A 27,964-nucleotide genomic window follows, 5' to 3' on the forward strand; every position below is an offset into this window, starting at 1 on the left:
GATAGGGATTTGTCGCTTTAGGTTCGAATCCCTGTATTCTCTCTGTTGTTCCAATTCTTAAGTTATCCTGTTTGTTATAGTGGATATTTTTGTAATAATAGTGAGTTTTACCGGGTTTTGTTATTATTATTGGCTATTTCACATGTTTGAAACAAAAATGATTACATTCTATTTCACAATTTTTGTTTTATAAATATAGTATGATTTCATCTGTTTTACTACATAATTTTCCAAAGGTTTGTTCGCAAATTCCTATGCGAGAAAATCGTGATGTGCCTAAAGTGCTAGAAAATTTCGATAACATACTTATTATATATACTTTATATATGCATTTTGGTCGGGTTGTTGTCTCTTTGACACGTTCCCCATTTCCATTTTCAATTTTATTAGAAATAATTTCGAATATGTCTTATTTTGTATAACAGATAATATTCATATGCCTGGTAATATAAAGATCTTTAAAGAAGAGGTGTTATAATTGTATTTTGTTAACCAATTAATTGTGATCTGAGATTTATCAATGCATCGTTGGACTCGATAACATGGTTATTTAAACTCACTTACAATACCTTATGATTAAGAAAAGACTTTAATTTTGAAAAGAAATTAACACAATAGTTTAAGTTATAGATACAATGGATAAGCGTAGATTCCTGAAAAACAAACCATTCGCCCTCCGGGCTCATGGTTTCTTTTTCAAGAATCCACGCTTATCCATTGTATCTATATAACATCTATTATCTGTATTTTATAACTTCTGCCAATCTAGGCACACCTTCAGAGAGGCACACCTCCAGAGTCGTGTCTATTTGTAAATGTTTTAATTTTCAACAAGTGAAGTGAACACATATTACCTTAAATTAGGAAAGAGCGAAGCAGTCCACAGCTTTTTACAAAGCTCAAACTTGTGTACCACTTAAGTTCACCAAGTCCAAGGACCATATAACTCTGGAAAAATCATTGGATCGAAACAAAATTCTAACTCGAGTTGATCTGTTGAGCGGGGACATTTAAGTTGAAATTGTAAAATAAAAATATTTATTTCGTTTTCATTTCGTTTCGTTTTGCTGTATTTCGTTTCGTTTCGGTTTTTTTTCTGTTCCGTTTCTATTTCGTTTCGCACCTTACAGGTACCCCTTGCCACTCTACCGGCTTGCCGGTGGATTTTGCACATATATACCCCACTGAATTACCAATTACTAAAAGCATTTATTTATGGTGGTGTGTACCTAAGAATGATGTTTTATATTTAGTTATACTAAGACATTTATAAATATGTACTTGATTATTGTTTTTTTTTCCTTTGTTGTCTAAAAAAATACCTGTAATATACTCTTTGTGAGCCCATTTAATGGAAATAAAACATCTTCTTCTTCTTCTGTTTACAAAACAACTAATCTTTATTGAAGCCGTTTGTGACAAGATATGTTCGCCTTCAGTGTTTTGTTTACAAACAAAAACATGTGCTTTCAAAAAGAAAATAGGGATACGCATGCGTGTACGCATGTTATTCATCATGTAGATACTACCAGTTCTTACTGCTTTCTGAGTAGTAATCTGTGTGAAAATAGGTCACTGTTAGAAACAATAAGAACTTGCCATATTTATGCCATATCTTATTTTACAACAGTCGGATTATTTAAAGAAGTGAATACTACAGTATTTTGACTTTGGAAATTTAAGCGTGAGATTTTCATTCATAATTCGGCCACGTGGTATCTTCGTAGTGTGTGTTTTTCCCTGTTTCCATATAAAGAGGATTTGGTCTTGCGTCATATTAAAAAGTAAAGCGGGGAATGTCTTCTTGAACACTGGACATATTTTCAATTATACACGTGTTATAGAACCTCCAGTCATGCCCTCTAAGGATAAATACGATGTTGTCGGACAGAATGAGAAAACTGTGAAAGATCTACCAGCATCAAATAGTTCAAATTCAAGTGGACCAGAGGATGAAGTCAAGTTACAACAGAAAATCAGTTTGTTAAATGGTGTAACTGTAATCGTTGGAAGTATCATAGGATCTGGTATATTTGTCAGTCCTAAAGGAGTTCTCGAAGGGGCTGGCAGTGTAGGCTTGTCTATAATAGTATGGGTTGGCTGTGGTTTATTTTCCATGGTTGGAGCCTACTGTTATGCCGAACTTGGAACCTCTATAACAAGATCTGGAGCAGATTATGCCTATATTTTTGAAGCATTTGGACCATTTCTAGCATTTCTAAGATTATGGGTTGAATGTATGATTGTGAGACCATGTTCACAAGCCATTGTAGCTATGACTTTTTCCTACTACATTATTGAACCATTGTTTCCAGATTGTGAGCAGCCAGACAATGCCATTAGACTTCTTGCAGCAATATGTATATGTAAGTTATGTAAATGTTGTAAAAGCTTAACTAGAATGGTAAGTAGGGATGGTTGAATAGACTGCTTGCAATGTATTACACTGACCAAGCTGCAAGGAATATTATGAGTATTTATCGCACTTCGGGGTAAATTAATGACATTATGATTGGTTGAAGGTTGTCACTTGGTGACCCCTATTATAAGTTATATGGTTTGCTACTGACCCTCTATGGATCCGTAGGGGTCAGTGGTGAACCCTATAACAAATTTATCGCACACCAAACTTTTTCCTTTTTTTTTTTTAGAAATAAAAACAATGAAACACAACAACATTAATAGATAACGTCACCATTAATAGTAAACGTGACATCACGAACCCCATATGAAACTTACTGACACCATATAGATCCATAGGGGGTCAACACATGGCGGAGTTAAACCAATCACAACACCACTATTTATCCGAGGTGTGATAAGTATCCATATGGAGTCAGTAGATTTCATATGGGGTTCATGACATCACATCTACTGATGGTGACGTCATCTATTAATGTTATTGTATTTCATTGTTTATTATTATACATAAATTGACAGGAAAAGTCCTGTGTACTATAAAATTGTTATAGAGTTCACCACTGACTCCCTACCGATCCAAAGAAGGTTAGTAAAATCGGTATCAGGTCGTTGCGGCCCCAAACCAATCCGGCCCAAAGTCGATCCGGCCCCATAATAAAATAATGAATAATTTATATTAACTTCGGAGGATTATGTTACATATTTGAATCAGGATAAATGGTTCTTTTCCTTCTAACTTCATGGTGGCTTACCCGCTAAACGCGCTTTCAAATCATTTGGTAATTCCATAATGAGTGTTCACGAGGTTGACTGTTCAAAATACAGCTCACACTAATATGAATAAAAAATAAAAAGAAAAACCCATCCTGTCTCCTATTTTATAGGAATGATTAGGCAAATCAAACAACATTTCTCAATTTGAGAAGTTTTTATAACTTTAAACATGTTAAACAAAAACTAAGTTTGCATACATCAGCTTTGGGATCGGCTTGTACAGTTTTGTATGTAACGATTTGTTATTTTATTACATCAGTTGAAAGACTTGTTAAAATCACAGTCAATTGAAAAAATGTGAATTACTGCTGATTGATGTTGATGGTACTAAATTCTGTTATATATGTTTTATTATAATTATGCTGCTTTTTAGCTTACCTGACCAGAAGGGCCAAGTGAGCTTTTCTCATCACTTGGCGTCCGTCGTCCGTCGTCGTTAGCTTTTTACAAAAATCTTCTCCTCTAAAACCACTGGGCCAAATTTAACCAAACTTGGCCACAATCATCATTAGGGTATCTAGTTTTAAAAATGTGTCCGATGACCCCGCCAACCAACCAAGATGGCCGCCATGGCTAAAAATAGAACATAGGGGTAAAATGTAGATTTTGGCTTATATCTCTGAAACCAAAGTATTTAGAGTAAATCTGACATAGGATAAAACTGATTATCAGGTCAAGATCTATCTGCCCTTCAATTTTCGGACAAATCTGACAACCTGTTGTTGGGTTGCTGCCCCTGCATTGGTAAATTTAAAGAAATTTTGCAGTTTTTATATTGCGGTCATATATTGGTATGACGTTGACGTCGTCTTCGTCCGGTGTCGTCCGAAGACACATTGGTTTTCGCACTCTAACTTGTGTGTTAGTGTATGGATCTCTCTGAAATTGTACCACAAGTTTCCATATCACACAGGGAATGCTGGGATTGATTTTGGGGGTAATTGCCTCAAAATATTAGGAATTAGGGGCAAAAAACAAGCATTTTTCTAGTTTCATGACAATAACTTGTGTGTAAGTGTATGGATCTTTCTGAAATTGTACTACAAGGTTCCATATCACAAAGGGAAAGCTGGAATTGAGTTTGGGGGTAATTGCTCAAAACGTTTAGGAATAAGGGGCCAAAAATAAGCATTTTTCTAGTTTCCAGACAATAACTTGTGTTCAAGTGTATGGATCTCTCTGAAATTGTACCACAAGGTTCCATATCACACAGGGAATGCTGGGATTGATTTTGGGGGTAATTGCCTCAAAATATTAGGAATTAGGGGCCAAAAAAGGGGCAAAAAACAAGCATTTTTCTAGTTTCATGATAATAACTTGTGTGTAAGTGTATGGATCTTTCTGAAATTGTACTACAAGGTTCCATATCACAAAGGGAAAGCTGGAATTGAGTTTGGGGGTAATTGCCCAAAACGTTTAGGAATAAGGGGCCAAAAATAAGCATTTTTCTAGTTTCCAGACAATAACTTGTGTTCAAGTGTACAGTCAGAGATATAACTCTATAGGGTTATTACAGAAAATAACTTGCATGTGTTATTACAAATACTTTCATGAGTTGTCTACTCTTTATTCCTTAAATTTTCTAAATCTGTAATAACATATGTTTGTTATTTGTAAAATAAATCAAAAATATTTTAATTTATAATGGGCTCTAGGGAACTCTTGAGACTTTGCGCAGAAACTAAATGCATAGCCTTGATAATTAATTTTTTAATTAAATTAATACATTTTTGATTAACCATGGTAAATCAATGAGATGAGGCTTTTAAGGGATAAAATTAGCTGTAATAACATATCTTAGTTATTAAATGGAATGTAACCTATTATATGAGACACTTGGGAATTACTGGGAAGCTTGCGCAGAACCTCATTACATGCTCTGGTCATTATTTCTTACAATAAATTAAAATACATTGTAATAAAGCATGATTTACATCTGAGAAAATGCTTTGGAGTGATATAGAGAAGCTGTGATAACACCCTTTAGTTATTACAAATGTACAGGCATATTTTTTCTGTAATAACAAATAGGTGTACTTTGCAAAATTGGCAAACTATGAACTGTTATATCTTTCTATAGTTAAGTATACATAAAGACAATAGTAATATCAATAGAACTTGTATGCATTTTAACTAAACTAGTGATAAAATTGAGAATGGAAATGGGGAATGTATATTGTTCCTTTGAAACATGTAACATGCATATGTTATCACAGTTCTTTGATTTTTTAGTCCACAATAACAAATGTATGTTATTTTTCTGTAATAACCCTATAGAGTTATATCCCTGACTGGTGTATGGATCTCTCTGAAATTGTACTGCAAGGTACCATACCACAAAGGGAAGGCAAAAGTTCATCAGATTTAGATTTATCTGCCCTGAAATTTTCAGACGAATCGGAAAACCCGCTGTTGGGTTGCTGCCCCTGAGTTAGTAATTTTACAAAAATTTTGCAGTTTTTTGTTATTATCTTAGATATCATTATAATATCTAATATCTAATACTATTAATTATGATTTTAACCTTATTTTACATGATTTCCAAAGCATCAGTAAATACAGGTGAGCGACACAGGCTCTTGAGAGCCTCTAGTTATGCATACTCATGATCAATAGTCTTGAAAACTTGTAACAAAAACATAATCAACAGAATTGTTTTATACTGCAATAATCATCCGTATTCATTTAAGGTGATAAATTGATTTGAATTCAAATATTTTATATAAAAAAAATACTATATTTCTATATGAAATCTTAATATAAATTAAAAAAAATATTCAAATAAATGTCTCATCTTATGAGAATTTAATATTCAAATATTCGTCAAAGGCCAACTTTTTTAACGTCGACCTTTTATATTAATATAAAATTAATAAACATCAAACAGAATGACACTGAACTCATATATATCTTTATTTTTATTCCTTATAAATATTTTTATATTGGGGACGGATCAACTTTAAATATGGGGCTGGATCGACTTAGGGTCGGATAGACATGAGGGGGCAGTAAAATCCATAAGGGATTTGGCCTTATAAGCCCTATGGATTTTACTAACCCCCTTATGGATCCATAAGGGGGGTCAGTAGCAAACCTTATAACAAACCCCATGTTTACTTTTTGTAAAAATTTGTATACATGTAGATTCTATTAAACATATGTACAATGAACATGTTGTACAAATTTTTACACGTCTTATAGTAAATTAACTAATCTGGGTCGATAGGCTGTGGCTTAGCATGAAGAGTGTTATTCATGTATATATTTTCTAATTTTTAGATTTAGACATTGTTAGACCATGTCATATGACACAATGGCAGCCTTGGCAGGTCAACCTATTTATACTATATATATAATAAGAAACAACCGTACAAGGTGATTTTTTTTTTAAATAGTTTATGTGGTAATCTGCTTACATGTACGTATACATGTACAGTTTAATACAAGTATGTTTAAGGTGTAATACCACCATTCATGCCATTGTTTTCCCCTATTAGTCTTTGTTAGATTTGCACTTTTCAAAAAATTGTGCAGAATTTACATTTGGATACACGTAGATCTTTGTTTCAAATAAAGAAATACTTGGCATGAGTAAAGTTTTATCCTATCCAGTACTACAGACAAAATTTCACATAACATTTCATTGCATACAAGATAATAACCATCACTGGAAGTTAACCAATCAAATTTCCACCCTTTCTTTCCTGTTTACAAGCTTGAGTAACCATGTAACCTCAAGTTTCCAAAATATTCTATAGAAACACCAAATAAAAAAAGAATGGTGTTTTGAAACACCCAAGATATATGTTTATGACTCAGAAATCTTTTACTGCAATGAAATGTAGGATTAATTTCCTACAACTATCAAATTCAAGGGAATATTTTTTTCAACCCTTTTTCCTATGCAATCGGATGTGAGGTACTATGATTTGGTGGTATTACACCTTAAGAGACTGGATTTCAATTCCCAAAACATAGAGTATATTTAAATCATACATGCTGGTGTCAAACCAGGACTGTAAATTTAAATCAAACATGCGGGTGTCAAACCAGGACTGTAAATTTGAATCATACATGCGGGTGTCAAACCAGGACTGTAAGTTTGAATCATACATGCAGGTGTCAAACCAGGACTGTAAATTTGAATCATACATGCGGGTGTCAAACCAGGACTGTAAATTTAAATTTTCAGAGAATTTGGATTTTCTTGACAACAGTACTAGTGTTAATTTGTTAATTGTGATGGCAGCAGATCTCCTAAATTTTACAACATGTACATGTACATGTATATTTGTTTTACGAAGTTGTTACATGTACAATCTACACATACAAAAATCTTTGTGCCAAAAACAAAGTGTCTGTACTAAATGTACTAAAAATGTACATTTTTTTGTAAATTATGTGTCAGAATAAATTTTCAGTTGTCTGAAATCTACTTTGGTATTGCATTATAGCTATTAAGACACAGTCATTGGACTGATTTCTGATACAAAACATGCAACATTTTCCATACTGGATGAAAAGAATAAGGGTTTACAAATGTATAGGACTTTATTTTTATGTTATTGGCTTTATATACATGTACATATACTCATACATTGTAGCTATTGTTAGACATTGTTGGATGTCCAATTCAATCAAAAATTGATTTAGCATTGATTTAGTTGTTTAACTTGATGATCATCACATTGAAAGGACGTCTGAAGGTGACCTACGTTTTACGGAAGGAGTCTGACGATGCACATGATCAACCTTTAAAATCAATATTTTATTAATTAACACTTTTTAATGTTTTCCTGATTACAAAATTATAATATGAAAAATTTCATTTATTTGATCATGGTTCTTTTGATTTAATTTCCTCAATGGATTGTAAAATTTACTTAATATTAAATCAATTCTCTTGTAAAAGATTTTATTACAACGTGGGTTAGGATCAATAAAGGGAACTAACATAATGCAGGATTAATTTATATAAATGTAATGTGATGTAAACAACTTCAGTATATATGCATGACGTAGAGAAGGGTTTGGCATTCTGATGTAACATTTTTTGTTGATCTTTAAAGCATGAGCTACTTGTTACCAGTTCTATGCAGTTTTGTGTCTAATTAAAAAAATGAATTTGGTAGATCTTTGCCTTTGATATTTATTTATTACATGATAAACTAGTACATGTAGTAGGGGTCAAGCAACAGAGTAAATCAATACAATTATTATAATAACAAACAATTCTAAACAGGAACAAAATTAAATTTCAAATTGAAAGGCTGACAATGACCTCCTTGCCATTTTAAATAAATTCTAAAGATTGTTTTATGAAAGAATTTAAACAATGTTACATAATCCATTGTAAATAGGAACAAGTACATCTACATGTACAATGTACATGTATAGTGTATACATGTAGCTTTGTTTTCTTGCATACATACATTTATACATTTTTAAATTAATACATGTATGTGCAGTGTACAACAAATTGATAGTACATACATGTACATGATCAATTATTATGATTATTTTATATATGATAATCACAGATACATGTATGGGTGAAAATTTCACAAAACTTTGGCTTAAGCTCACCATTCTTGCATTAACATATTTGCTAACTGTTTCATCCATATGTAACATATATACAAGTATGCAATTAAAAGTTTTGTACAATTGTATACTGGGTACTTATATAGTTTCATTCTTTTTTATAGTGTTACTCACATTTATAAACTGTGCAGATGTGAAGTGGGCGACTCGAGTCCAGGATATTTTTACATATGCTAAAGTTGGAGCATTGATACTGATTATAATAACAGGATTTGTACAGCTAGGAAGAGGTAAGAATTTATACAGCTTGAAAGTGAAGCAGTTAAGTCTTTTAGCCGTAGAATGTGTAATAGCATTGAACAGGAATACAACACATTAAAAAGTACCATTCCAAATGTATTATCTAATTGAGGAATAAGTTAATAACTTTGAACTCTGGCTTGATGTTCTCAAGGTTAGGTCATTGGCTTTCCAAAGTTAATTGACAGGTGTTCTAAGAAGCCATGGGATAGTGAGCTTGACCTAACATCTGGGATTCAATTAGAAACATTTAGAAACTACATCAATCATAGCATGGGAAGAGAGGCAAACTTAGTTACTATTTAACTGTACTAGAAGGTTCCTATATCAGAAGGACCTTTCAATGGAACTTTTAAATATGTTTTATGTATTTAAAAATTTCAGAATTCATTCCAATCATATTCAAATGTACTTTCCTATTTTCAGGTATGTGGAACATGAATAAAAGGTACATGTTTAATGTGGGGCATAAGTCTGAGACAGCAACCCAATGCCAAAAATAAGAAAAAACATGTAGACAGATGTCTATACAATAATATATTAGAATATATCAAGCTCCAAGTCTAAAATATGAATTCCTTCTAATCATTTTGTATAACAAATGTATATATATACATATAGATAATAGGAAATATGCAGTTAACTTTAATAGGACAGCAACTTAACAAAACAAGTAAACATCTAGAGGTCATTATACATAATCTTTTTCATGGTTTTACATTGAGGTTGTACATACATTGTTCGTTAGATGAAGGAGAATGTCAGATATTATAGCAAACAAATAGAGTAAAGTGGAATTTAGATGACCTTCAGGCACCAGTTTATTTATTATATACCAGTATATATATATATACAATATTAGGTCAGTGTCAGAAAATATCAACTTTTTGTATAAGGCTTAGAAACTTGGGAAGGGTGAGGTTTACTGAGCTCTTCAACAGTTTTTAGTTGAATACAAAAAAAGATATTTTTATGACATTGACCTTGTATTGTTTTAAGCTGCAGCTCCAATTAATGTTTATGAATATAACAAAAATAAAACCAACTTAAACGAAGCCCACATTGTGAAAAAAATTGAGGTGACATGAAATTAACATTACACAAAATATCTCTTTGTTATTGTATTGGGTAGATAAAGACAACAGGAAGTTTATTAGTTGCATTATAGATACTGTTAGGCCAAACAAAAAAGTATGTGTGTTTACTGTTACATGCTGAAAAAAAAATAGGGTAGCTATGTAGGGATTTTTTTTTATTTTAAATTTTAATATTTTTTTACATTGAGTCTATGGGAGCAACATTCATGACATTGTGACTTTAACAGTGCTTATTCAAAAATGGTCAAAAAAACTTTGGGGTAGAGGATAAAAATTAGGGTAGGTAGGGGTACAGTAAACACACATACTTTTTTGTTTGGTCTTAGTTCAATGCAAATATTTTCTTCTCCCTTTTTCCACAGTCATATTAACTTAAAGGTCTTGTTATTTTGATTAAGATACATGTATAAAAGTCATAACCATAAATTTATATTCATACCATCATTTTAGACTGAATATTAAAACTACTACATTTACAGGTATTTAAAAAGTAAAAGCTTGCAATAACAACTATTTTACAAGAACACAAATGTACAAAAATACTGCAGTATAACACAAATTCAGGCAGGCTACTGTATACCGGTACATGCAAATATAATTACAATAGCTTGCGATGCTTCACCTAATTTTGGGATATTGGACTGGTGTTTGGCGTACAAAGTCCTGTTAGAAGTGCTCTTTATTAATTTGATATATCTTCAGTACATGCAATACAAGGTCATTTGATCAAAACAAAGCTTATCAGTGGTACAGTTTCTACAAATAGTTTCTATTAGAAGAGGACCGATCGGTCATGGTCAAATTTGCCTATTATCCATTCTTAACAGAAAGTGCTTACTGTAGTTCAGGTCAGTCACCTTACATTTGTCAATGATCTACATGTATATGAACATTTGCATGTATTATATGTAACCTTTGACATTCAACAATTTGATAAGGCTCTATCCTGTGACCAGTGAGTAATCTCAGACACACACAAACTCACTTTTTATAGATTTTTTATACAAATTAAAGGATCATCAGTAAACAGTAATTGAAATTATCACCAGGACATTTCAAAGATGGCCCAAATTTTGGCTTTGTCTGTTTTAGAATTATTAGGAGTTTGGTCTTAGATTTAATGTCTGTGATGTACATGTCTGAAGCCCGCCTCCAGGTGCGGGATTTTCTCGCTGTGTTGAAGACCCATTGGTGGCCTTTGGCTATTTTTCTGCTCTTTGGTCTGGCTGTTGTCTCTTTGACGCATTCCCCATTTCCATTCTCAATTTTATGTATTTGATTGCATTATATACATGCATATAAAACTATGTTCATGGTCCAAGTTTTCTGTTTAAACTTGAAACAAAGTAGTAGCTCACAAACAGTCAAAATTGACCCTAAGTTTTTGATTTTTTTTTCTATCTGGCCAAAATTCTACAAATTTTACAAAAAACATAGTTGTGATAAATGACTTCTTTATTGGCATAACACATGATTATCAACTATGAAATAATGACTACTAATGTATGCATTATTTATTTTGTAATGCCAATTTTTCTAAAATTTGTAACATTTTTAGTATAAATAACCTTGACCACTACCCCTGGTCCAGAAAATAATTGTGCCTATAGATTCATTATAAAAGTTGGCACATTTTGGTTACATTACATTTTGGATCATAGGGGCCAAGGTTTTCCTGAAGTTTTGACAATATCTCCTAAAAATGGTGACTTTGGAGCCTATAGTGTAATATTATGAAGAATTTTGTTTTACTTAGCACTAATATGATTAAGGCTTTTGAAGTACATCTATATAAGAAAGTGTGCCCTTTTTGATATTTTATGATAAAGTTGAAATTCAAAGCCATATTTTGGCAAAAGTGAACCTTGTCCTTTGTCAGCTGTACTATCCTTTAGATAAGTCAAAAATATGTTTACCACACCTAGCAATTATTTTAATCTGTATGTATTTATAAAAATGCACAGGTAATATAAACTGCTGAAGTTGAATCGTATATATATACATGTATATGCTGTCAGATATAAGAGACAACACAATTTTCCAGAGAAGCAATTTTGCATAATTATAGATAAGAAGATGTGGTATGAGTGCCAATGAGACAACTTTCCATCCAAGTCACAATGTGTAAAAAGTAAACAATTATAGGTCATTATAAACCTATTTAGAGGATTATACATGAATTACATTGTGTGGATTATAAAATATTTGAAAAAGTAACATTTATTTTTTAGGTGAACATGAAAACTTCCACAATCCTTTTGAGCACACAGAAACTAATATTGGTAAAATTGCCATGGCATTCTATTCTGGGTTATTTGCCTATAATGGATGGTAAGTTTAAATATAAAATATTATTGGAAATTATTTGAGGTCAGTGAATCAGGTCACTATATTTTTAGAGTGGAATGTGCAATCTTTATTATGTGCATCCTCAATGAATATTTATACAGACAGAAAGAAATACATCTGTTGTTCTAGCTGGAGGCAAATTGTTTAAAAAAAAGTTATTTAAACATGTTAAATTGGTTATACAGTAGGAATGTGATGAACATTGTAAATGATGAAATATATTTTTTGTTAATTGACCAGGTGGTTAATTACTGCTGTTTCATTCCTATATCATATACCTGTATGTCTGACACCTGAACAGGTGCCAAATAAGGTATTGTTTGTAAACATCAACTAATAAAAGAACTGTTAGATGTGATTTTTAAATGCTTTGTTTTATATATGATGTCCATCATAAAGTATTTTTAAACTTGGCATTGATTGTATATAGCAGTTGTAAATCTAATGAAACAAATTTTGGTAGTAAATGAATGATGCAATAATAAAAATGACAAAGAATGTATAAATGATAACAAGGCTATTTTGGCAGGCCTAGTTGATTTGGAATTATTTCTAATGTCTGAATGTAATAGTGATGTTTATTACATCATCATAAAAATAAGGAAATCATGTGTTATGATTGCCAATGAGACGTTAACTTGGTGGAAGTAAGCAACTATGCTTATTACGTCACGTACATCATGTACTGTAACACCATTGTATACTTGTATAACCACAATAAAAGTCAATGATGGTTTTGATAAAATTGCTTTTATTCCTAATTTAATGTTTTTTTTCTGTCACACGTTTTGACCAATGTCACAGAATCAAAGGAATAGTTTATTGATCTCCAGAAGATTATTTGATAACTAGACTACTGATGACTTATTGGACTTTTTTTATGATTATTGCCCATATTTCGTTTATAGAGCACTTTTTCTGTGCACAATGACAGATCTCTTTACCAAATTCAAATTACAGAGATAATTCATATACAATACATTGTATATCATTTACAAAAAATGTATTATACTAGGAATAACTTACTTGCTTTACTTTATTATGTCATTGCATTTAACCAAGTACATGTATAATAGAGTAATTCATAAAGTCAGGGCCAAACAAATCTCTGGTAATTACAGGTAGTTTTGTTGTGTCAGGGCTGATCGGTACACATTGCATAAGTTTGTGTTTTTTTTGTTTTGGTTAGAAACCACAAGCTGTTCACTTGCATTTCTGGGCTATTTGTTGATTACAAAGTATAAATTAGTTTGTTCTTTTGATTTATGGCTTATGATTGTTTTATTTTTTATTCTCCTCTATGTATCTTTTCTCTCCTTTTGTCATGTAACTGTTCCTGTTACAAACCGGTTCATAGGTCAGGGCTTTTGGTAATGACATTGTCATGATTGTCATGAGAAAAACAAGACACCCCTTTCTGGTACTTGAACAGGATTACAAGTCAGGGCTTTTGGTAATTGCATTGTCTTGAGAGAAACAACAAACCCTTCATTGTATTTAAGATTACATGTCTTGGTTCTAGTATATTTCATATGATTGTACTCCTTTATGAAAGGTCTAAACATTCTAAAAAAGTAAAGCCAGACGGCTGCAAATTACCAAATGTTGACAAAACTTTATTAAAACAAATGTTGTAACTCCAGTCAGAAGAGTATTGTTAGACCTTTTTTCCTTCGATCCTCCTGTCATACTGATATAAGATAGATTTCTCAGATACTATGCTTAACAATTCAATGAATTACAAGTATTTCAAAATTTGTTATTCATTTTCACATCCTTTCTATATCTGGGTCATTTTCACCATAAAATATGCATATACATGTACATGTACTGGATTTCAGGACAATAGTATTGGGTCAGTGCGTACTGCACATTTATTGAGAAAGATTTCTTGTGAAGATGTATGATTTATATTTCCCAGAATTTTTAAACTGTTACATATTTATTTATATCAGGAAGTATTTAAACCTTCGAATTCTAAACAGAACAATACACCTAACAATTATATAATAGTATGAAACTTTTTAAACAGAAAGGTTATCGTGGGTATAGAGAAATGTAATTTGATTTATCTCATGATTGGTGGTGTAATTAACACAGAAAGTCACAGGACAAAAAGTCACAATTCAGTTTTGAAATGATTTTTCTTTGAATAAGGAAACAAATGATTAATGTTGTGAACAATTACTATTATTACTCTGCTATGTTTTATTGGTTTTGTCTGATATGGTTGAATTTATATACAAATCAAATAATAAAGTTTCGACTTTATTTCCATGTCTAGCTGTGTAACAGATATATATTGTTGAGTGGACCATGAGGTTTTTAGGCGAAAAGCATTTATCTTAAGACAGAGTTATTTAATGTGGTTCCTAGGGTTTTTAGGCTAAAAGCATTTATCTGAAGACAGGGTTATTGAATGTGGTCCCTAGGGTATTTAGACTTAAAACATATATCTGAAGACACAGTTATTGAATGTGGGTGGTAGGCATAGGGGTTTCAGTCTAAAATCATTTATCTTCAAACCAGGTTATTTAATGTGGTCCCTAGGGTTTTTAGACCAAGTATTTATCTGAAGACACAGTTATTAAATATACCAATTTATTTACCTTAATGTGGTCACCCTATTTCACTCATGTTAAACTTGATAAAAACATATGGAGAGCCAATAGTTATAACTCTCAGTTGTAGAACTCTGTTTGGTACATTTATTGCATGAATTGTGGATAAATCTGTTCAACAGTCAATATAGATTCTATTGTTTGGTATATGATTAGGTAATCAAGTATACAGGCTTAGAAGTTTAAGTACAGCAGTTAAAACTACATTTATAACTTGTAAATATGATGAAAAATCAAACTACTGTTTTGGACTAATAAAAATAATCTGTATTCATTGAGTTTGCATCTTTTTATTATTCCAAGTTTGATTACATTTGTTTTCTCCTTAAACCATGCTTAGAATTATTTATTATTAAAGTTGCCACATTATATAATCTTAAAATTTTATTATTTCTCTAAAATATTTTTGTAATTTTTTTACACCTTATATGACTATAATAGTACACTCATCTTTCATTACAGGAATTACCTGAACTTTGTAATTGAAGAATTGAAAGATCCATACAAGTAAGTTTTATGTTTGACAAGAGGTCACTTAGAATCTATTGAAATGGGAAATCACATCAATATAAGTTAATAAGTTAAATCATTTGTAATTCATCACGTTCATTGGATCAAGTTCTATGGGAGCTATGAACATGATGAAGTTAGTATAGAGAGCACACAAATGAGACCAGTTATACTGTTATCTCCTCTGATCACTATAAAGAATAGGGATCACACAAATGAGACCAGTTATACTGTTATCTCCTCTGATCACTATAAAGAATAGGGATCACACAAATGAGACCAGTTATACTGTTATCTCCTCTGATCACTATGAAGTAGAGGGATCACACAAATGAAACCACTTATACTGTTATCTCCTCTGATCACTATGAAGTAGAGGGATCACACAAATGGGACCTGTTATACTGTTATCTCCTCTGCTCACTATGAAGTAGAGGGATCACACAAATGGGACCTGTTATACTGTTATCTCTTCTGCTCACTATGAAGTAGGGGGATCACACAAATGGGACCTGTTATACTGTTATCTCCTCTGATCACTATGAAGTAGAGGGATCACACAAATGAGACCAGTTATACTGTTATCTCCTCTGATCACTATAAAGAATAGGGATCACACAAATGAGACCAGTTATACTGTTATCTCCTCTGATCACTATGAAGTAGAGGGATCACACAAATGGGACCTGTTATACTGTTATCTCCTCTGATCACTATGAAGTAGAGGGATCACACAAATGAGACCAGTTATACTGTTATCTCCTCTGATCACTATGAAGTAGAGGGAACACACAAACGAGACCAGTTATACTGTTATCTCCTTTGATCACTATGAAGTAGAGGGATCACACAAATGAGACCAGTTATACTGTTATCTCCTCTGATCACTATGAAGTAGAGGGATCACACAAATGAGACCAGTTATACTGTTATCTCCTCTGATCACTATGAAGTAGAGGGATCACACAAATGGGACCTGTTATACTGTTATCTCCTCTGATCACTATGAAGTAGAGGGATCACACAAATGAGACCAGTTATACTGTTATCTCCTCTGATCACTATGAAGTATAGGGAATACACAAACGAGACCAGTTATACTGTTATCTCCTCTGATCACTATGAAGTAGAGGGATCACACAAACGAGACCAGTTATACTGTTATCTCCTCTGATCACTATGAAGTATAGGGATCACACAAATGAGATCAGTTATACATTTAGCTCATCTGGGCATATATATGAATCTGACACAACACAGGAATAACCCCATTTCTTGTACATATGATTAGTCCCATGTGGTCATTGAATCTCAGAGTGAAAGATCATTTGAAGTTAAGGACAAGACTTTTTCTAGCTCATATGTTCAAAATCCTTGGGAATTTTTATTTTCATCACTTTGAGTCTGTCAAGGTGAGGGATTGATCCATTCAAAGTAGTAAAACAAACAATTTGACCAAAAAGACTATGGAAAGCTAAAGCATGAGGATTTTTTTTATATCTATATCAAAATGAAATGATGCAGGGGAGGTGTAAACAGTCATTCTAAAAGTCAACTGATATTTAATAGTTAAATCTTCTGAATACAGTAAACTCAGAATTTTTTGTGTACACATAATATTTGGATTTGTAGAATAATACACAAAAATGTTAGTTAAATTATTGCTATTTCAGATGTGCTGAATACGAGTAATGCTTTTTGTTTACTGAACCAAATGTCCACTAAAATTTCAATGACCTTCAGAATCAATTAGTATACCAGTAATGAGTATACATCTAAAAAAGACAACAATACACTAAAATAATACTCAGAAGACCTCTTGCTAAAATACAATACATTCTAGAGCAACAATATATAAAAACGGAAAGAATAAAGAAAGACAATAATGGCTATTAATGTAATTACAAATGGGTGGCTTCATAAAAATTAGAGTCATCAATTCAATATAGTATACAATAAAGAGATCTATAGAATATTAATCTTTTAACAACAAAAAAGACAACAATGTTAATGTCATGATTAGAGGTAACATCTGTTGTATTGTTTATGATACATGAATGAAAATGTCAAAGTTCTTCTCATTCGCGTAATGTTGTGACATATGTTCATTGATTATTATTGGTCTCGTACATGCATAGTCATACATTATACGTCAGTAAATAAATGGACTTTGGTTGAACCCTTAAAAGTTAATCTCTTCAAGGTCTCATCAAATCTATTGGACCCAACATGCTCAAAATCAATAATAAATCTAGCTCCTTTTTTATGCATAATTTCCCCTCACACATGTCACAATTAATTGTTTAGCTAGTTGACCCTATTAATAAGAGAGCTGACTCTTGCTGCAGATTAAGCTAGAATTTCAAACCTTATATCAATAGCTTGAGTATTGGAATGTATTATGATTTATTATGTTTAGTAGTAGGCTGATTAATTTTCATAAGTAAATTATATATGACATACATTATACATGGATTTAATTGTCAATATTAAATCTGTCTTTTTGGATCATAGCTTTCAAACTTTTTTGAAGCTCAGAAAGATCTGAGAAAAGAATAAAGGATCATCATGATATTTTGGATAAATATCAGACAGTAATCTTTAAATTTTACTGAAGTGATGAGGAAACTTAAAAAAGTGGCTTACTTGAATTCGGTCTTTATAGTGAAAAATATATCTTTTTTTCACCTATTGATATTATTTATAAGTTTAGTGCATGTAATTTTAAAACTTAAAAAAAAAGATAAATTCGAAAAGTGGTTGTGCTGTTACAATTCTACTTAAATTTGGGCTTTTTGGTGAAAAATTAAATCTCTTTTCACCCAGTGATAGTATTTATAAGTTTAGTAATCTTAAAACTTTGATATTGATAAATTAGACAAAGTGGCTGTCATGTTGCAATTCTACTTGAATTTGGACTGCATGGTGAAAAATAAATCTCTTTCACCTATTGATAGTATTTATAAGTTAAGTAATCTTAAAACTTAAATATTGATAAGATTAATCCAGACAGATCACCTTCTCCTTCAAATTGAATAAACCGGAAATCTACAGATATGATACAAGTACAATTCGATAACCATTTTGACTTGTTGACCTCTGTTGTTTACTTTGTGATAAGTGACCAGTAAGGTTTTTTTAAGAATTTAAAAAAAAGATCAGTTTGTTCTAATCTGTCCTGAATATATAACGTCATTGCCATGACTATTATGACCATGAAAATTTGAAAGGAATGTCCATCCCTGTCTTAAAATACTCCAAATGAAATTGTAATTTGAAATGTAGCAAAATCAGTATGAAAATGCTGTGCAATGTGAAGAAATTTCACTGGATAACATTTTCAATAAATTGGAATGAATTTGAATTATAACCATGATAACCAGTCCTACTAACTTTTTAGGGTTATCAAACCAAATGGAAATTTTGCACAAGACTTGCATATTATTACATAACATTTATTGATTTTGCAAATTTTGGTACCTAGCTTGGCTCTCAGTTAAGTTGTATGTATACGATACACCTTGAGAGCGTTAGCCCGAATGGGTTTATCTAATTTACACCAATATATTATTGTCAATGTAGAAGGATAGTTTTCAATAATTTAGGAGGGGGGTCTTTCAGCGATTTGACCTTATGTTATTAAAAAGCATGATAAATGTAGGGCATCCAATAACAATATCTTGGTGTAAATATGAATTAAAGGTGAAGTATATGTCAACGGGGCAACAGAACACAAAAAATAAATAAATAAGCCATCGAGAGGTCAACATCCGAGAGGTCAACATCCTTTCCGTACAATATGTCAAGCTTTAAATCACCCCTAGTTTATAAAAGTGATGAATTAATTTAAAAGAGATGAGCTGCTTACATCAAATTCCCCATGATTACAAAAACACATTAACATATGACAAAAAACACCCTGTCACGCATTAAAAGCGGTACATGTATGAACTGTAATAATGATGAGAATTTGTCTTGATATTACAATTTTAGGGTATGGTGTATACAAATAAATAAATTTAAGAATGTAGAATGAACTAATTAAAGACTTTAATATTTGTGTTTTTAAAACTGATTTTTAAGAGAACAAATTTGGGATCTAGTCAAACTTGTACACAGATGATACTCTAAATTACAGTCTGAGACCCATTTTATAACTTTTTTTCAGATAGATTATTTCTTTGTTCCCTTTATACAATGTTAAAGCCTTATAGGGAGTTATTTGCTTTAAAGAGGTGGTCACCCTTGATAGGTTTTACTGTAATATTTTTTTTTTTCAATCTGCCATAAAAAAATTTTTTTTTTTTTTAAGAATTTGAATATTTCATAATCACTGATTCAGATCAAACAAACATAATACTTCCTAGGTGAATTATTTTATATTGCTTTCAGTTGAAAACCTCTTAACTATGCTTAAAGACCTGTTTAAGTAGGTAAGAAGGAAATAAGGTCCAATGGGTTTTCTGTTGTTATGATTTAATCCTTTCCTGTTTATGTATAATTTTATTACGTTCTTTTTTATAAGTTTATTTACATAAAGTAACAATTAAGAACAGCTTAAAAACATGTAGTACAAATATCTATAGATAAACCGCATGCAATATATATCTCTACTTTGTCTGTTTACATTTATAATAATTATTCCAAGTCATTACCAGAGAATGGACAATACTACAAAGACATGAAATCCTAATAGTTCTATTTACAAGTTTCATTTTGAAAACCAAAAAATAAGCAAATAGCTGTTAAAAGGATAAAAGAGTTTCAGGTTTCATAATAAACTGAATTGATTCTTAGTTGTGCTTGGACAAAGTTATTTAAGGCAAAGAAAAGCAGGTAATAAATATTATTGCATGCTAGAAAATAGCATGGTGATGAGATGTTTACCATTTATCAACAAAATTTAAAAGAAAGTTAAAAAAAAAGAAGAGAATACCATCTTAGTAATTTCAGAGTTATTTCCCTTTTTGACATGTTTGTTGGCTCTGCTCAAACTTTTATACACCCTGCTCACAAACATGTTTAACCCTGCCACATTCTTTATGTGCCTGTGCCAAGTCAGGAGCCTGTAGTTCAGTGGTTGTCGTTGGTTCATGTTTGTCATATTTGTTTTTTCGTAAATTGTTTTGTTATAAATTAGAACGTTAGTTTTCCCATTGAATTGTTTCATATTTTTCTTGTAGGGGCCTTTCATAGCCAACAATACGGTATGGGTTTTTTTCATTGTTGAAGGCTGTACGGTTGCCTTTAATTGCTTACATCCACCTCATTTGAACTTTGGTTGATAGTTGAATTGTCTCATTGGCAATCATACCACAACTCCTTATTTTTATATTTTTTAAACATCATATTTAGTTGAAGTAAGTAAGCAATAATAATCCTTGAATATAAAAAATCCATGGTTGTCAGCAGGTAAACATTCATATGTGGTATTTAGTACGTGTATAAATGCCTTTGTGTTTTAAAAACAGCTCTCAAAAGAATATTTGTCTTTTACAGAAATTTACCAAAAGCAATCTGGATCTCTATTATCATGGTGATGACTGTGTACACTCTAGCTAATATTGCCTATTTCACCACTGTAACTAGAGTAGAGATCTTGAGTGGCAGTGCTGTGGCTGTGGTAAGTGTAAAATCTTGCTTACAATGACTTTTTCAGCTGTCATCAGAATAGAGTTTATGAGTGGCAGTGTTGTGGCTGTGATATTGTTATTTCTTATTTTACAATTAGATTATTGCACCTGGATGTATTGAAGTATTAAACAATTGATATACCTTTATAATGAAATGGCAGATTGAAAAAAAATACAGATAAACCAACATTAATAAGATTTATTTTTCTTTTCTCAGATGTTCTCCCAGAGATTGTATGGTGTTATGTGGTGGATTATGCCCATCTTTGTATCACTCTCTACTTTTGGAGGTGTAAATGGTATCCTGTTTACCACTTCAAGGTCAGTAAAATTCCCTACTCACAGCTCTTTATATATTTACAGTTGTTTGTTTTTATTATTATTTATATCATGAACTTCCTTGCATAGTTTAAGCATGAAATGGAGGCTTTGTATTTCTTTTACACTGATTTCTTAAGTTTGAAAATTAAACCAGACTAAAACTACATTAACTACATTCATGACATTTGGGCTGTATCAGGATGTTCCGGCCCCATAATAAAATAATGAACAATTATCATAAAAATCAGAGGGTTTTGTAACATATTTGATTCAGGTTAAGTGGAATTTTTGCATAGAAAATGTGTGTAAATTTGGCCACTGATTGGAGGAATATTTTAAGGAAACAGTACAGTTGTTTACATGTATGTAACTACATGTATTTGTTGTGAAATACCTTTAAAAAATTTCCAACAAATGTCTCCTCAAATGAACATTATATATTTGAATAGTGTCAAAGGCACAATTTATCTTATACCTTTTATGTTTTGATAAATGCTTGAAAGCATGTAATGAAAATTGATGATGAAATAATGTAACACAAGATATGTTATTTAATTTACAGATTATTTTACGTTGGCGGTAGAGAGGGCCACATGCCACAAGTGTTAAGTTACGTGTCTGTAAAGAGATTGACCCCAATGCCAGCCTGTATATTTATGGTAAGTGCAGATATATAATAATACAATAAATTGAAAGTACAAAATATGACAGATTAAAGGCAATGAATCATCACCTGGTGCTGTTATTTAGTGTTTTTCTGCATTACCTATACTTTTTATTATAGATTTCTATTTTCATACCCTGATAACAGTGACAAAAGCAGGATTTTCTCCTGAATGGGTTTGTTCTATGGAAGAAGTTTTAAATCTGTTTCCCTGTAGCACGATTAAATAAGAGTGTTAATTAACAGTGAAAAATGAGTTTATTTTAGTAAAATTCTGTATAAGATTAATATGTCCATAAAAGGAAGAATTATTTCCCTTAGATCACACAAAATGTTAATTTACATGTTCACATTTTTGTTTATTTGGTGAGAAAAAATGTACAAGTATAAATTTACTCTCTTTAACATGTTTAATTTAAACAGAGTATGGCAATCTTCCATGTCGACTGAAGATCCAACAACACAGCCACCAAAAAATGGCTCTAGGCCTGTGAGAATTTCCCTTACCCAGTATGGTCCACTTAAAAAATCTGACTTATGGTCAAGATAAATCCCTAAGTGTAGACAAGAGTTAAGCAATTGTAAACAAGTTGAGTGTGCCCTACATAACATGCCTATTTTAAATTTCACTAAATAATTAAGATTGACTGAACTTTACAGTTTTTTTAATATTTTTATTGGCAGTCTTAGTCTTAGGGCACCTCATTTTATCAGGCCTGTTCCTTTCAAACATACATGTGTAGGACTCTGAACCATGATGTTACTCCAAACCGCGATGGTCACACTGAAGTGTGATGGTGGCATTGTGACAATATTTTGTTGATAGCTACGCCAAAGTGCAATGGTGGTAACGCTGAAGTGCGATGCACTACATAAAATATATTTTCAATGGTTGTCATGTCGATGTAGAAGTCAATGTGTTTGTTGAAAGCAATTTTTCAAGTTTTTAAGTTAATAAGGGGCCGTTATCAACTTTTAATGCCAAGAGAGATAAGGGAGGAGAGGGGAAAGTAAACCTTCTGTAGCGGATTTTTTTCTAAAGCTACAATAGGTTCTTTTTACTTACGTTGGAGCGTGGCATTCTTTAAATACAGACAGGTCTGCAGACAGCCTCAGACTCTCCGTATCATAATATTACGGTGAATGAGGAACTCATGAGAGAAACCAAGTAAAGATAAAATGTTAACGCAGAATTATGTTCACAAGCAGAAAATCAAAGAGGACGATCTCTCATTTTGTATGCAACTGTAACTAAGGACATACATAGGCAATAAAGAATGCAAATTTATCTACCAACTATTAAAAATATCTACTTCTCATAATTATTGCACATCTGCAGATTTTAACTAGCCTTCACACGTCATATAGACCGTCGCACATCAGTGAACTAACCATCGCACTTTGGGGCAGACCATCGCACCTCTGAGTCCTACACACGTCACCCTGGGAAGGCAATTTTAAATTGGGTAATCACATATGGAGGCAGATTTAGAATTTCAATTAATTTTCATTGTACAAGTGTACCTACACCCACTCATAGTGGAGAATTTAAAATGGCTACACTGGGTCCTATGTATGTTCTCACGGAAAAGCCCTCAGTAAAACTCAAATATTTTTTTGTTATCAGGGCTCTCTTTTTGTCACTGTTTTTATAGTGTATGCTTTATCAGGAATCTCTTTTTGTCACTGTTTTTATAGGTATGCTATCACTTTTATATACATCTAAGTTTTTATTTTGCAGTATATATACTGTTTGTATACTACATGACTTTTTATTTTATTTACAGGGTGTATTATCGCTATTTTACCTGTTGTCAACAGATATGTATGCCCTAATTAATTATGTGGGCTTCGTGAACTGGTTAGCTATAGGAATGTCCATTGTAGTTCTATTGTACTTCAGAAAAACTAGACCAGAGATGAACAGACCTATAAAGGTAAGTCCAACAACAACAAAGGTATATTTATACCCCCGCTTTAAAAAAGTGGGGGTTTACTGTTTTACCTCTGTCTGTCCGTCCATCCATCTGTCTCATGAATATTTTTCGTCGCATCTTTCTCAGGAACTACATCATAAGGATTTCTGAAATTTGGTTTCAGGGTGTATATAAGTCAGCAATACCGTGTGATGTGTTTTCAGATTCATCACTCAACAACTTCCTGTTTACCGAACACTTACATATTTTTACACTATTAAGATTATCCAGTTGCGGCGGGGGTATCATCAGTGAGCAGTAGCTTGCAGTTTCACTTGTAATAATGTGTTTAGGTATTCAATATAAACATAAGATGGGGTATGATTGCCAAAAAGACAAGTAGTTCAAATTCATTGTATGAAAATAATACGATAGAGAGTTGACATGCATTGTTACATAACACAATATACCAAATTAATAAAGTAATAAATGGAGAATATGTCCATGGGACACAGATGATGCCCCGCTTGCATATAACGTTATAAAGGTGTATAACTCGAGAACGTAGAAGTGACGCCACCCAAATTCGAACTTGATCTATGTTTTGTGGAAATAAGCATTGTGTATAAGTTTCATAACATTTGGTTGAGGGAAACTAAAATTATAGAATGGAAACCAAATTGTGGACGGACGTACAAGGGTAACACTTAATGCCCCCTCTGGTGACAACAGGGACATAAAAATAGATTTCAAAGTGTTATTGAACAAATGCAACTTTCACAGAATATAAACATACAATAATATGATAAGTCAATGATATTTAGTATCCAGCTGTATAATATTAATAGGGCATATCTTATATCTCAGAAATTATTTGACCCTGTTCCTTCAGTCGTGGTTCATTGTCTTTGAGTATTTTGCACAATTTACATATTAAAGTACTACTATTTTAATTGCAACATTTGCATTTTAATATCAAAATTATAAACGGATGTCTCAGAGACATATCTCTGTGTAAACAGTTTATTTTATATTTCAGGTGAACTTATTCTGGCCTATATTATATGTGTGTATGACTGTTTTCCTAGTTGCTTTACCATTCTATGCCTCACCCACAGAGACCAGTAAGTATTGTAAAGTGTTGTGTTGCTTTGTAAAGTGTAGATTTATATATTTATGAATTGGAAAAGAATGCATGTACATGAGACAACAATCATGTGAATGATGTATGCATCGTTGAGAGTTGAGGCATAAATTACTTTATATGAAAGGAAAATTGCTTTTTTTGCTGTTTCTTATTTTAAATCTTGCTGGAAGGTCTTAAGTGAGGAGATTAAAAAGCTCACCCTTTACAGTGAAATCGAGACCCACGCTTGGCATTTATTAATGGTACTTTATTGAAATATATATATGGCTGTTGTATATATAGTTTGAAGAAACAGGATAATCATATATGTATTTAGTAAAAAGGAGACAATTATACAGCAACCCAATAACATTGAAAAAATAAAAGACATCTTGTCAACATATAGTCTTCAACAAGACAGTGTCTTTTACAATATGTCGTGTTCCGAATCTCCTGGAGGCAGAAAATTCTGTAACAGATTAACAGCCTATCAAAATATGCCATCAACACTGAAGGACAAGAACCTTTAGATATTATTGCTCATCTGCCTTTTTAATCTGGATCATCATCAGATGGAGGTTCAATAAAAATAAGTTCAATCAGAAAAAGCACAGACCTCTATACTGGTACACAGTACACTGAATGAGAAGACAACAACAACTCTGGTTGAAGTCAGGTGTTGTGATTAGCTTACCAGGAAATTATCAACCTTTTTTTGACTTAAATTCCAAGACAAAAATTAAATGCCATTTTAATAATCAAACACAAGTAATCTTGACAACTTCTATTTTAAATTGCTGTTTTATGTTCAGATTAAGAAATGCTTACTGAAACTAAATTTTTTAACCTAATCATTTTTATTTGGCTTTAACGTAGACACGTGTGCTTGTTATCTTTATTTCCATTATTTGTTAAAAGTTATCTATTTTCTCATTATACATGTCAAATGACATCTGTTTAATTTTGTGATTTTTTTTTTTTTCAGCCTATGGTGTTATAATGATTTGTACGGGTATTCCAGTTTATATCATATTTATTGCATGGAAAAACAAGCCAAAGAGTGTAACTAATATAATAGGTAATTTTTTAGATATTTGTATACATCATTGTACATGTAAAACATAATCAAGTCAAAAAATATTACATTGAGTTTTCTGGAATTATCTGTCATGAATGTCTCACTGATTTAATTAAAAGAAATAGCGTTTATAGAAAAGAGCGCAGCCTACAATTGATATTTATATAAAAATAAAGAGATGTGGCATGATTGCCAATGAGACAATTCTTCAACAGAGACCAAATGATGTACAGTTATTGACTATAGGTCAATATACAGCCTCCCAACATTGAGCAAAACCAATATCGCATAATAAGCTATAATGGGCCTCAAGGAAAAATGTAAAACAATTCAATAGAGAAGACTATAACCATTTTCTGAAATATAGACATGACAGCATTTAAATATATAAAATGGGAGATATGCAGTTGATGATTTAATCCTCATTTTACCAACACCAAAAAGGGAAGCAATAAAAACAAGTACACTGGAAAGGCTATAATCGCAAAAGGATGAAAATTATAATGTTTGTAACATATAATTATAAGGAGATATTTTATGATTGCCAATGAGACTATACACCAAAATCTAACGGACAAGGATTTAAATATACAGGTCCCAATACAAACTTCCAACAATACTTATACCATATAAAATATACAACACACTCCACAATAACTGTTGGGAGGTAGAAACTGGGCTAATGTTTTCGCAGCAGTCATTATCATGGGATATATAAATAGATTTGTGAATTCGAAATAAAATGTGAGAAATTAATAAAAAAGGTATTGAAAAGAAAACATTATTACAGTTTATTTTGACATGATCTCTTTTCAGACAAAACTACGATACTTCTACAGAAGATACTTGTTATCATGCCAGAGGAAAATGTGATCAGTATAACAGAAGAAATGAAGCATGAACATGAACATGAAACATAGACTGCTGTTAGGACATGTGATCACATTGCTGATTTATATCATTGACAAAGCTTGTATTATTGGTTAGTGCTGTTCCATAAAAACATATATGGGACCCAGGGAAGGCTACTTCAATTTGCCACTATTGGTGGATGCGAAATATTGTGTTTAACGGGTTTAAAATTATGCAGGACCCAAAAATCACTTCTATGGTGGTCACTCCGTTTTCAAAGTGCCTTCCCTGTGTACCATGTATGTTTTAATGGAACAGCCCTAAGATGCCCATAAATTTTTGTGCAACTTTTTATAGTTCAGATTTCAATTCTGTTAAAGAAATTTTCCATAATGCAGTTATATAGTAATATGTAAAAATACTTTTAGGGGTCTTAATTTTTGAGGATTTTTATTCACTTGCCTGATGTAAAGGATATTTTAACATATGAGCTGTGTTGGATAGAAATTGATCTTATGCAAATAAATATCAATACATCTGTGAACCAATTTCAGATTGAGAAAATCTATGAAAAGTCTGTAATTGTTTAAAAATTGAGTTGTTATAAGAACCCTGCAAAACAGACCAAAATTCATCTTTTATTTCGTATTTCAATGTTCCAAAATCAATCGAAGTCTTACACTTGTACATGTATACATGCACTTGTATAAGGTGGATTTCTATCCGACACAGCACATATATTGTTCAGTATGTACAAG

At 31.8% G+C, this 27,964-nt stretch overlaps 1 protein-coding gene across 1 annotated transcript; it reads left to right on the forward strand.

Moving 5' to 3' along the window:
* The first annotated feature begins 1,579 nt into the window (after positions 1-1,579).
* On the forward strand, positions 1,580-27,357 carry LOC127729146 (large neutral amino acids transporter small subunit 1-like). Its single transcript, XM_052236811.1, has 11 exons — positions 1,580-2,366; positions 8,904-9,029; positions 12,368-12,467; positions 15,569-15,613; positions 21,116-21,239; positions 21,467-21,570; positions 22,133-22,229; positions 24,022-24,171; positions 25,190-25,274; positions 26,262-26,354; positions 27,171-27,357. The coding sequence occupies exons 1-11, from the start codon at positions 1,856-1,858 to the stop codon at positions 27,272-27,274; spliced, it is 1,539 nt and encodes a 512-aa protein (XP_052092771.1). The 5' UTR covers positions 1,580-1,855; the 3' UTR covers positions 27,275-27,357.
* Positions 27,358-27,964: the final 607 nt, after the last annotated feature.

This window comes from Mytilus californianus, unplaced genomic scaffold (assembly GCF_021869535.1).
Source record: "Mytilus californianus isolate M0D057914Y unplaced genomic scaffold, xbMytCali1.0.p SCAF_2, whole genome shotgun sequence".
Taxonomy (NCBI): domain Eukaryota; kingdom Metazoa; phylum Mollusca; class Bivalvia; order Mytilida; family Mytilidae; genus Mytilus; species Mytilus californianus.

Excerpts from the sequence above, each read along its gene's own strand:
- LOC127729146 (XM_052236811.1), top strand. The coding sequence starts at position 1,856 with ATGCCCTCTAAGGATAAATACGATGTTGTCGGACAGAATGAGAAAACT. Across the intron at positions 2,367-8,903 it reads TCTTGCAGCAATATGTATAT|TGTTACTCACATTTATAAAC; the intron begins GTAAGTTATGTA and ends TCTTTTTTATAG. Across the intron at positions 9,030-12,367 it reads ATTTGTACAGCTAGGAAGAG|GTGAACATGAAAACTTCCAC; the intron begins GTAAGAATTTAT and ends TTTATTTTTTAG.